The 11,691-nt window shown below is 57.7% G+C and overlaps 1 protein-coding gene across 1 annotated transcript; it reads left to right on the top strand.

Annotated features, from left to right (window-relative positions):
* Window positions 1-342: 342 nt before the first annotated feature.
* Window positions 343-11,409, top strand: LOC128974325 (uncharacterized protein FLJ40521-like; the record flags this gene model as incomplete). Its single annotated transcript, XM_054390894.1, has 5 exons — window positions 343-522; window positions 618-1,644; window positions 6,518-6,574; window positions 6,806-6,921; window positions 11,362-11,409. Coding segments are annotated over exons 1-5 (1,428 nt in total), but the record flags the coding sequence as incomplete, so codon positions are not given.
* Between the last annotated feature and the right edge of the window lie 282 nt (window positions 11,410-11,691).

Genomic DNA, 11,691 nt, shown 5'->3' with positions numbered 1-11,691 from the left:
CTGGGGTGCCACCTTCCCCTCTGGCTGCCCTCCACAGCACCAGCTCCAATGGTGTCCCTACACCCCTGTGGTGCCATCTGAACCTGCCCTTCACAGCACCAGCTCCAAGGGTGCCCCTACATCCCCTGTGGTGCCACCTGCCCCTCTGCCTGCCCTCCCCAGCCAAGCACCACCCGGAGGGACCTGGGGCTGCTGTGCCCTGTAGCTAAGGGCAGCTGCCAACCCCCGGGCTGAGGGCACCAGCAGAGGCAGGAGCCTCTGCAGTGGGTCCAGCTCCCGTGCCAGGGTCCCTCCGGGGTGCAGCCCAGCCAGCTCCTCCCTCCTCCCCTCCCCCACAACCGCATGGCCACAGGCACTACCTGGCCACTGCTCCGGGACGGGACCCACGTCTTCGCAGACCCACGCAGACTCCACCAGCGGAGCTGCCAGCAAGCCACGGCGGTGCCAGGGACCCCAAACACCTCCACACGCCCCCCGAAGGGGGAGGGCAGGCAGCCCCCCGCTGCCACCGGCTGCCACCGTGCCGGTGCCCTCGGGCAGCGACTGCCCTGCACTTACGCAGGGGGTGGGGGAGGGGGGCAGAGGGCAGCAGGATTTGCTCGCAAGGCTCTCTCCAGACGAAGTTCGGCAACGTCCCTAGACTGTCCCCGAAGTCCCCAAAGCCACTCACCGGGGCCGGGGCGGAGGGGGTGGGTGGTGGTCGGGAGCCCCAGGAGCAGACGAGGATAAGGCCCCGGCGCCGCCAGCGGCAGGGGAAGGCTCCGCAGCCCTCCGCCGGAGGGCTCCAGCCCCGGCAAACGAAAGCAAAAGTCGGCAGCGGCGCAGCCCACGGCAGCTCCACGCCCGCCCGTGACACACCCCGCGGGAGGCAGGCAGCACCCCGCGGGAGGAAGCACCCCGAGGGAGGAAGCACCCCGAGGCAGGCAGCACTCCGAGGGAGGAAGCACCCCGAGGCAGGAAGCACCCCGAGGGAGGAAGCGACCCGAGGGAGGAAGCGACCCGAGGCAGGCAGCACCCCGAGGGAGGCAGCACCCCGAGGGAGGAAGCACCCCGAGGGAGGAAGCACCCCGAGGCAGACTGCAGCACCCCGAGGGAGGAAGCACCCCGAGGCAGGCAGCGCCTCGAGGGAGGAAGCACCCCGAGGCAGGCAGCACCCCGAGGGAGGCAGCGCCCCGAGGGAGGAAGCACCCCGAGGCAGGCAGCACCCCGAGGCAGACTGCAGCACCCCGAGGGAGGAAGCACCCCGAGGCAGGCAGCGCCTCGAGGGAGGAAGCACCCCGAGGGAGGCAGCGCCCCGAGGGAGGAAGCACCCCGAGGCAGGCAGCACCCCGAGGCAGACTGCAGCACCCCGAGGGAGGAAGCACCCCGAGGCAGGCAGCGCCTCGAGGGAGGAAGCACCCCGAGGCAGGCAGCACCCCGAGGGAGGAAGCACCCCGAGGCAGGCAGCACCCCGAGGCAGGCTGCACCCCGAGGCAGGCAGCACCCCGAGGCAGGCAGCGCCCCGAGGCAGGCTGCAGCCCGAGGCAGGCAGCACCAAGGCTGCCCCGGGGGCTGCGGGCGCGGTCCTGGCGCCTCGGGAGCGCGCTCGGGAAAGCGGAAAACAAGAGAGAAAAAAACCAACAGCGACGAAAGTATTTCCACGAAGTTTGATTAGCTCTGCCAGCTGCTGCCAACAGCTGCACCGCGGGGGGGGGGGGAGGGAGGGCTGCGGGAGGCAGAGCACAGCCTTGATGGGACTACTGCACCTGTTGCATGCCCTGTGCCTGTTGCATGCCCTGCAGTCACTGCATACCCTGTAGTTGCTGCATGTCCTGCACCTGTTGCATGCACTGCGCCTGCTGCATGCCCTGCACCTGTTGCACACACTGCGCCTACTGCACTGCTTGCACCTGTTGCATATCCTGTGCCTGTTGGGTTCCCTGCAGTCACTGCATGTCCTGTCCCTGTTGCATGCCCTGCAGTCACTGCATACCCTGTACTTGCTGTAGGTTCTGTGCCTGCTGCATGCCCTGCACATGTTGCATTCCCTGCAGTCACTGCATGCCCTGCACCTGCTTCATGTCCCATCCCTGTTGCATACCTTGCACCTGCTGCATGCCCTCTGCCCACTGCCCACCCTGCACTCACTGCATGCCCTGGGCCACTGCATGCTCTAAAGTTGCTGCCTGCCCTGCCACTGCTGCCTGCCCTGTGCTCACTGCATGTCCCATGCCTGTTGCATGCCCTGTGCCCATTGATTCCCAGATTACACTGGGCTGGAAGGGACCCTCCAAGGGCATCCTGCCCAACCCCCTGCAGGCAGCAGGGACACCTCCAGCTGCAGCAGGCTGCCCAGGGACACAGCCAGGCTGAGCTTGAATGGCTCCAGGGATGGAGCCTCCAGCACCTCCCTGGGCAACCTGTGCCAGTGTCTGCCCAGCCTCCCTGGGCACAACTTCCTCCTGAGCTCCAACCTAACTCTGCCCTGCTCCACTTCCAAACCATTGCCCCTGGGCCTATCCCCACAGCCCCTTCTGAACAGTCCCTCCCCAGCCTGCCTGCAGCTCCCCTGCAGAGCTTCAGCTGCAGCTCTCAGCTCTCCCTGCAGCCTTCTCTTCTGCAGGCTGCACAGCCCCAACTCTCCCAGCCTGGCCCCACAGGGAGGTTCTGCAGCCTCTGATCATCTCTGTGGCCTCCTCTGGACCCTCTCCATCAGCTCCAGGACCTCTTTGTGCTGGGGTCTCATATTTGGCCCTAGCCCTGCAGGTGAGGTCTCCCCAGAGCAGAGCAGAGGGGCAGGATCCTCTCTCTCCAGCTCTGGCCACACTGCTTTGGATGCAGCCCAGGCTGCCCTTGGCCTTCTGTGCTGCCAGTGCCCATTGCTGGCTCCTGTCCAGCTTCTCCCCCCCAGCACCCCCAGCTCCTTCTCTGCAGGGCTGCTCTCAGTCTCCTCACCCCCAGCCTGCATTGATATCCAGGGCTGTCCTGACCCAGCTGCAGGACCTTGCACTTGGCCTTGTTGAACCTCCTGAGGTTCTCCTCAGCCACCTCTGCAGCCTGTCCAGGACCCTCTGGATGGATCTTGTCCTTCAGTCTTGCCAACCTCACCACTCAGCTTGGTGTCCTCTGCAGATTTGCTGCTTGCCATAAGCCCTGTGCATGCTGCATGGCCTCCTGCTGGAGGAGCCAGCAGTCAGCACTTGCAGCCCAGAGAGCCAAGCAGAGCCTGGGCTGCAGCAGAAGTGTGGCCAGCAGGGCCAGGGAGTGGATTCTGCCCCTCTGCTCCACTCTGCTGAGACCACACCTGGAGCTCTGGGTCCAGTTCCAGGAAGGCTCTGGAGGGGCTGGAAGGTGTCCAGAGAAGGGTCACGAGGAGGAGCAGAGGGCTGGAGCTGCTCTGCTCTGAGGACAGCCTGAGAGAGTTGGGGTTGTGCAGGCTGGAGAGGAGAAGGCTCCCAGGAGACCTTCTGGTGGCCTTGCAGGATCTGAAGGGGGCTCCAAGAAAGCTGGGGAGGGACTTTGGAGGGTGTGAGGGAGTGATAGGAGTGGGGGGGATGGAGCAAAAGTAGAAGTGGGGAGATTGAGATTGGATGTGAGGAAGAAATTCTTGCCCAGGAGGGTGGTGAGAGCCTGGCAGAGGTTGCCCAGGGAGGTGGTGGAAGCCTCCTGCCTGGAGGTTTTTGCAGCCAGGCTGGAGGTGGCTGTGAGCAACCTGCTGTGGTGTGAGGTGTCCCTGCCCATGGCAGGGGGTTGGAGCTGGCTGAGCCTTGAGCTCCCTTCCAACCCTGACAGCTCTGTGACTGTGACTCCACTGCCCACACCATGAGCCCTCTGCTCCCCTCCTCTCCAAACTGAAGATCTACAGGAATTACCTTCCTCACCTGTGAGGTGCCAGCTGCTGAGCCCCAGCAGTTCCCTCTCATGTTACCAAACTCAGCAGCTGGAGCTCACACTCAGGAGATGTGGTGAGGAGGAAGGACCAAGGTCTGCAAAGAGCTCCTGCAGGATCTTCCAATCAGCTGCTGCTGGCTGCCTGCAGCTGCCCTGACCCAACCTTCCCCACCACCAGCTCCTAGCAGCCTCCTTCGCTGCCCCCTGGACTCTGCCCTCTCCACAACCAGTCCCTGACTGCCCAGCCTGAGGACTGGCAGCAGGGGGGGTTGGTTGGAACTGGCTGAGCCTTGAGCTCCCTTCCAACCCTGACAATTCTCTGACTCTCTGATGCTTGATGTTGCTTCCTGCATCCTCAGCCTCTGGAACCACCTGATGATGGAAAATCCAGGGCTGGGGGGTGGGCAGGGGATGATTTTTTAGCCACCAGCTTTTTCCTGCTGGCCACAGGCAGAAGAAGAAAACATCTGGCAGCAGCCAAAGCCTCAGCCCCAGGAGGCAAATCAAACGTGGGGAGCCCTCCTGGGTGACCACTGCACTGGTGGGTTTTTTTTTTTTGGTATTTGATCTCCCAACTCACTTCAATTCCCAGGAATTGCTTCCCCCCCTCCTTCCTTCCCCACTGCTCCTGTGATCCAAAGGAGCTGCCAGGAAAACGGAGCCAAAGCAGGCTAAAAGTGATGAGTCAGCTCCCTCAGCACAGCTTTTCGGGAGGTTGCAAAGATTATTGGGGTTTGGGGTTTATTTTTCGGGGGGGGGGGGGAGGGGAAACATTCAATTCTTTCTTTCCCCTTCCCCCCCCCAGCCTGCCAGGATCATCATTTCAAACCCCCTGGCTGCTCTTCCCACCCCACCCCAAATTTACCTTTCCCCCAGACCCCCACCTCGGAGCCACAAGCCAAGGTCTGACATAAAGAGTTCCTTATGAGGGCTCGCAGCCCTGGAGCCGGACAGGAGACTGCCAGGGCTGGGTTTTTGTCCCCCTCCCATCGGGGCTGGCCAAGCAGCTGCCCCAGAACAAGCTCTGATTCAGAGCCGCCGGCAGCCGCTGGCCAGCGCTCCCCCGGCCGCAGCTTCCCAGCCCAGACAGGGGAGGGGAAAAAACTCTTTCCACTGGGTGGAACTGGAGCAAGGGAAGCTGTTCCTGCCAGAGGCTTCACACAGCCCTCACTGGCCCTGCTAAAAGCTGATGCAATCCCAGTATGCTACTGGGCAGACTGGGAGAGCTGCTGGGGGCTGCTCCCAGCACCATGGAACCTCAGCTCTGGGGTGAGGGTGGAGGATCAGTGGAAGAAGAGCAGAGGTGGAGACTGCTGGGGGGCTGCAACAGCTGACAGATCCCTCCCTCAGACCCCCCAGGAGATGCTCCAGCACCATGGAACCCGAGCTCGGGGAGGGGAGAGAAGGGGAGGGGAGAGGGGGGGAGGGGAGGGGAGGGGAGAGGGGGGCAGGGGAGAGGGGAGGAGAGGGGAGGGGAGGGGAGGGGAGGGGAGGGGAGGGGAGGGGAGGGGAGGGGAGGGGAAGGGAGGGGAGGGGAGGGGAGGGGAGGGGAGGGGAGGGGAGGGGAGGGGAGGGGAGGGGAGGGGAGGGGAGGGGAGAGGGGAGGGGAGGGGAGGGGAGGGGAAAGGAGAGGGGAGGGGAGGGGAGAGGAGGGGAGGGGAGGGGAGGAGAGGAGAGGAGAGGGACTGCTGGGGGCTGCACAGCTGAGGGCTGCACAGCTGACAGATCACCCACCCACCCACCCAAGGCAAAGAGCATCTTCAACCTACAGCTCAGCTCTGGTGGCCAAAGCCCAAAATGGTTTTAGCTCACTGGAACATGTCAGGCACTGTGGTCCCCTCAGCCCCCCAGAGCATTGCACCAGCTTCTTGCCATCCACCAGTGCAGATCCCAGAGAGGGGACGAGGATGTCCCCAGGGCAAGATGTGCTGACACACATCTTCAGTTTGGAGAGGAGAAGGCTCCCAGGAGACCTTCTGGTGGCCTTGCAGGATCTGAAGGGGACTCCAAGAAAGCTGGGGAGGGACTTTGGAGGGTGTGAGGGACTGATAGGAGTGGGGGGGATGGAGCAAAAGTAGAAGTGGGGAGATTGAGATTGGATGTTAGGAAGAAATTCTTGCCCAGGAGGGTGGTGAGATCCTGGCAGAGGTTGCCCAGGGAGGTGGTGGAAGCCTCCTGCCTGGAGGTTTTTGCAGCCAGGCTGGAGGTGGCTGTGAGCAACCTGCTGTGGTGTGAGGTGTCCCTGCCCATGGCAGGGGGGTTGGGACTGGCTGAGCCTTGAGCTCCCTTCCAGCCCTGACAGCTCTGTGATTCTAAGCCCCTCTTTAGATGGAGCTCAGAAAGGCAGTGGGGAGGGAGAAGTACCTTCATCACTGGTGGTCGTCTGACACTGCCCACCCTCACGTGGGTGCAGCAGGATGGCTGCCACCCCTTCACGGGGCACAGGCTGTGCCCAAGCAGGGGCTGGCGACAGTGGGGCACAGCCCAGCGGTGCCAGCAGAAGCAGCCTGCAGCACAGCCCAGCTGGGGTCTCCAGGGCTGCCTTCTCTGCCCCAGGCAAGTGCTAGGGGCTGCCTACAGCACAGGTGGGTGCAGTTCTGGGGGCACCTGGAAGCCTCACCAGATGCCTTCCCTCCACTTATTCCAGCCAGGGTGCTCCGGAGGCAAGAGCAAAGGACCGAGCCCGTGCCCCAGCAGCAGATCTGTATCCCAGGCTACCAGGCAGCTGAGAGCAAAGCAGAGGCAGCGTTTCCCCGAGGCTGCTCCAGCAAAACATCCTCCACTGACTCACTTCTTCAAAACAAATCCTTTCCACCCGCCCCAGGCTTTTGTTCCCGAGCCTTCCTCCTCCTCCTCCCCCCTTGCTCTGCTCCCTGCTCCTGCTTCAACGGGATGTGGTATCCGGCCCGGCACAAACCATCCTGTGCCCCCTCAGTGCCACCACGCAGCAGCGGGAAAGCTCCCAGCCGGCTGGAGGTGGAGGAGCAGGATCAGAACCGGGCACGACCAGGACGGAGCACCCCTGGGCTCCGCTCACCCCAGCCCGATTCGGTCTCCAGCTTCTCCAGCAAGGCTTCAAATGCATCTCCAAGAGGCTTCAAGCCTGGATGGAGCTCTTAGGTTCGCAGGGATCCTCCCGATTCCTCCCCGAAGAGCACCTCAGGCTCCCGGGGAGTCAGCAGCAGGGACCCAGCCCTCTGGAGATGTTTCTGCCATCCAACCTCTGCTCTCCACTCCCTTCCCTATCTCTCCTCTTCCACCCTCCTGGTGGTGACCAGCCCCGGCATGCTGCGTTTGCCCACCGAGTCCTCCAGCCCCGCTGGCTTTCACCCAGCCTAGATTAGGGTTACTCCCCCCCCCCCCCCCCCCGACTTATTGCATCAGGTTCTTCAGGGCTGGCGGAGCTGATGGGAAAACCTCTCCCCGCCTGCCTGCCTGCCTGCTTCCCCACCTGCCATCCATCCCCCGAGCACTCCGCCGCCACCGCCGGGCGCGGCTGCTCGCGGGGAGGATGAGGATGGGCGTGGAGGAGGAGAGGAGCAGCCCAGCCGTGGGCAGAAGCCCTCCTGCTGCCCTCCTGCCCCTGCACCGAGGGTGGCATCAGCAGCCGGAGCAGCATCAGGCTGCACCAGCTCCCGAAGCCTTCCCTTCCCCACCCCCCCAGCTCAGCCCCGGAGGAGGAGGAGGAGGAGAGGAGCTTGTGGCAGCTGCCAGCGAACCCCCTAGCAGAGGTGCCCACCCCTGGGAAGCAAAGCCACCAGGCCCCAGCGTCTGCCTAGGGGGGGCGGGAGGCGGTCCTGTACCCGGTTGGGATCTGTTAGGATGCACAGAGAGCAGCGATGGGCAGCACGAGTTTGGTACCCAGCGTGAACGGAGCCTGGACTGGGGGAGTGGAAAGCCATGGGGGGGGATGTACCAGGAGTCGGAGGGACTGCCTCGGGGGTCGGAGAGGCTGTCCCGGGGGTCGGAGATGCTGTCACAGGGATGGAGGGGCTGTCACAAGGGTCGGAGGGGCTGTCACAAGGGTCGGAGGGGCTGTCACAGGGGTCAGAGGGGCTGTCCCGGGGGTCAGAGCAGAGAAGAGGAGAGACCCTTCAGAAGAGGACAAGAAGAGAGAGAAAATGAAGAGAGGAGAGAGACGGAGATCCACGAGCAGAGAAGAGAAAGGAAGAGTTCAGAGAAAGAATGCAGAGCGTCAGGTCAAGAGAAGAGTTCAGAAGGAAGTAGAAGGTGATCAGAAAGAGATGGAGGAAAGAGTAGAGATGGCAGAGAGAGAGAGGAGCAGGAAGAAGAGGGCTGTTTGTTTTTTGTGGGTATGGTTGGGTGTTTGGTCACTTTTTGTTGTCAGGTAGTTGGGGTTTTGTTTTTTGAGTGTTTGATGTCTTGTTTTTTTTTTTTTAGAGAGAGAGAGAAGAGAGGGAGAGAGAGAGGTCAGAGAGAGAGATGAAGAGAGGAGAAGGAGGGGTCTAGAGCGGCGCAGAGGGTAGTCCAGAGCGGCTTTTTGTGATGTTTGTTGTTGTTTGTTGTGTGTTGTATGTCTCCAGGGGTTTTTCGGAGGGGAAGGGAGGGAGGGGGGGGAGAGGAGGGGAAGAGAGGGGAGGGGGTTCGGGGTGAGGAGGGGAGCGAGAAGGAGGGGAGAGGTCTGCTTTAGAGGGAGTACGGTCGGAGGGAGGGTTCTTGCGTCGGTAGGGGTTTTCGGGGGAGGGAGAGGGTCGGGAGGGAGAAGGGGTTTTGGGAAGGGGAGGCAGGTAGCAAGGGTCGTGGTCGGAGAGAGGGGAGGATGAGGAGGGTTACCTGGTTGGGTTTCCTTCAAAGGGGAAGGAAAGGGGGAAATAAAAAACGAAGGAGAGAAGGAGGGAGGAATCTGTGAAAAGGAGGAGCGGAGGGTGGGGGGGAGGAGGGGAGGAGGAGAGGAAAGGAGGGAAAATGAAAGAGGAAAAAGGAAATGGAAGGAGAAGAAGGAGGAGGAGGAGGGGGGGGGAGCGTAGCGAGGAGACGAAAGGAGGAAGGAGGGATATGGAAGCGAAAGCAAAGGAAAAGGAGGGAAAAAGGAGAAAGAAAGGCGGAAAGAAAGAGGGGAGAGAGCAGGAAGAAGAAGGAAGGGGGAAAAGGGGGGGGGTGGGGGGGGGAGGGGAAAGGGGGACAGGAGGAGGAGAGCGCAGAGGAGGGAGCGGGACAGAGAAGAAAAGAAGGAGGAGAGGGGAGGGGGGAGGAAGGAGACAACAGGGATGAGGAAGGACGGAATCGGCGCGGGGGGAGCAGGAGGGAGGAGAGTGGCGAGGAGAGAGAGGAAGACGGAGAAAAAGGGAGGGAGAAGGAAGAGGAGAAGAGGATGAACGGCGATAAGGGGGGGACGGAGGGGAGGGGGGGAGGAAAGAAGAAGGGAGGGAGGGAGGGGAGAAAGGCATGGACCGGAGCGCTCTGGGGGGGATGGGTAAGGGAGGAAAAGATGGGGAGGAGCGTAGTGAAGGACGGGGAGGGATAGGAGGAAGGAAGGGAGAAAGAGACGGGGGAAGTGAAGGAAAAAGGGAAAAGAGGGGAAGCGCAGAAGAGGAGGGCAGGGAGGGAACAAAGGAGAGGATTCAGAGGAGAGGGAAGGGAGCCAAGAGAAGAAAGGATAGGGAGGAAAGGGGGGGGGATTTATACACATGGGCTATCTTCTATATAGTATTTAAGGGGAATGGATTAAAAGGAGAGTTTAAGTTTTTACTAAATATTTAAGGGTTTTTCTTTCGCTTTATTAAGGAAGGTAAGACTTAAAGTAAAAAATTTTTAAATCTTATAATATATTTCCTAAATTAACTCCTACTAGGAGTTGTTGTCCCGGGGTCTTTTTGTTTTGTTATTCAGGGGTTATTATGTCCCAGGGCAAGGGGAGGGGAGGAAATATAGGGAACACGAGAAGGAAGGAAAGAAACAAGAAGAAAAGAATAGAAAAAGGGAGAAAAAGAGAAAGAAACGGGGAAGAAAAAGAGACGAAAAAGAAAGGTTCTCCAGGGTTGAGTTATGAAAGGAATAGAATAGAAAAAAAAGAGAGGGAAAGAGAAGGATGGAAAAGGTCAGGTTCGCACGGTTGATGTCTTGGTTGGCAGGGTTTTGAGTGAGTGGAAGCGGAGGGGAGGGCGGAGGAGGGAGGGAGAAGGAGGAGGAAGGAGAAGGAAGGAGAAGCGAGATGGGAGGGAGAAGGAGGAGAGGGGGAAGGAGGGGAGGAGAGGGGGGAAGAGCGAAAAGGAAGGAAAGAAGAAAGAAGAGGAAAGAAGGAAGAAGGAGGAAGAAGAAGAAGGAGAGGAAGAGAAAGGAAGAAGAGAAGGAAGAAAAGAAAGAAGAAGGAAGAAGGAAGAAGGAGAAGGAAGAGAGAGAAGAAGGAAGAGAAGAGAGAAGGAGGAAAGGAAAGAGAAAGAAAGAAAGAGAAGAGAAAGAAGAGAGGGAAGAAAGGAAGAAGGAAGAGAAGAGAAGAGAAGGAGAAGAAGAGGAGAAAGGAGGAAAGAAGAAGAGGAAAGGAGAAGAAGGAGGAAGAAGAAGAGGGAAGAAAGGAGAAGAGAAGGAGGGAAGAAGAGGAAGAGAAAGAAGGAAGGAAAGAAGAACTAAGAAGAAAGGAAGAAAGAAGGAAAAGAAGAGGAAGAAGAGGAAAAGAAAGAGAAGAAGGAAGAGAAGGAGAAAAGAAAGAGAAGAAAGAAAAGAGAAGAAGAAGAAGGAGAGAAAGAGAAGAGAAGAAAGAAGAAGAGAAGAAGAAGAAAGAAAGAAGAAAGAAAGAAAGAAGAAAAGAAGAAAGAAAGAAGAGAAAGAAGAAAAGAAAGAAGAAGAAAGAAGAAAGAGAAGAAAGAAGAAGAAAGAGAAAAGAAAGAAGAAAGAAAAGAAAGAAGAAAAGAAAGAAAAGAAGAAAGAAAAGAAAGAAGAAAGAGAAGAAGAAAGAGAAAGAAGAAGAAGAAAGAAAGAAGAAAGAGAAGAAGAAGAAAGAAGAGAAAGAAAGAAGAAAGAAGAAAGAAAAGAAGAAAGAAGAGAAGAAGAAAGAAAGAAGAAGAAGAAAAGAAAGAAGAGAAAGAAAGAAGAAGAAAGAGAAGAAAGAAAGAAAAGAGAAAGAAGAAGAAAGAAAGAGAAAGAAAAGAAGAAGAAAGAAGAAAGAAAGAAAAAGAGAAGAAAAGAAGGAAAGAAGAAGAGAAAGAAAGAGAAGAAAGAAAGAAAAGAAGAAAAGAAGAAAGAAGAAAGAAAGGAAGAAGAAAGAAAGAAGAAAGAGAAGAAGAGAAAGAAGAAGAAGAAGAAAGAGAAAGAAGAAGAAAGAGAAAGAAGAAGAAGAAAGAAAAGAAAGAAGAAAGAAAGAGAAGAAAGAAAGAAGAGAAAGAAGAAAAGAAGAAAGAGAAAGAAGAGAAAGAAAGAAAGAAGAAGAAGGAAAAGAAAGAAAGAAAGAAGAAAAGAAGAGAAAGAAAGAAAAAGGAAGAAGAGAAGAGAAAGAGAAAGGAAAGAAAAGGAGAAAAGAAAGAAAGAGAAGAGAGAGGAGAAGAAGAAAAGAAAGAGAAAGAAAGAAGAAGGAAAGAAGAAGAAAAAAGAAAAAGAAAGAAAAGGAAGAAAGAGAAAGAAAGAAGAGGAAGGAAGAGAAAGAAGAAAGGAAGAGAAGAAAGAGAAGAGAAGAAGAGAAAGAAAAGAAGGAAAGAAAGAAGAAGAGGAAGAAGAAGAAGGAGAAGGAGAAGAAAGAAAGGGAAAAGAAAAGAAAGAAGAGGAAGAAGAAAAGAGCAGAGCGGACAGAGACGCACCCCGACCCAGGAAATGACGCCCCCAAAGAGGATAACCGATAGCATACACAACGGGGAAAGGGAAACCACACCC

Source organism: Indicator indicator, chromosome 22 (genome assembly GCF_027791375.1).
Source record: "Indicator indicator isolate 239-I01 chromosome 22, UM_Iind_1.1, whole genome shotgun sequence".
NCBI classification, from domain to species: domain Eukaryota; kingdom Metazoa; phylum Chordata; class Aves; order Piciformes; family Indicatoridae; genus Indicator; species Indicator indicator.
Note: the sequence above shows the minus strand (reverse complement) of the source record. Positions and strands in the feature narration are given on the sequence as shown.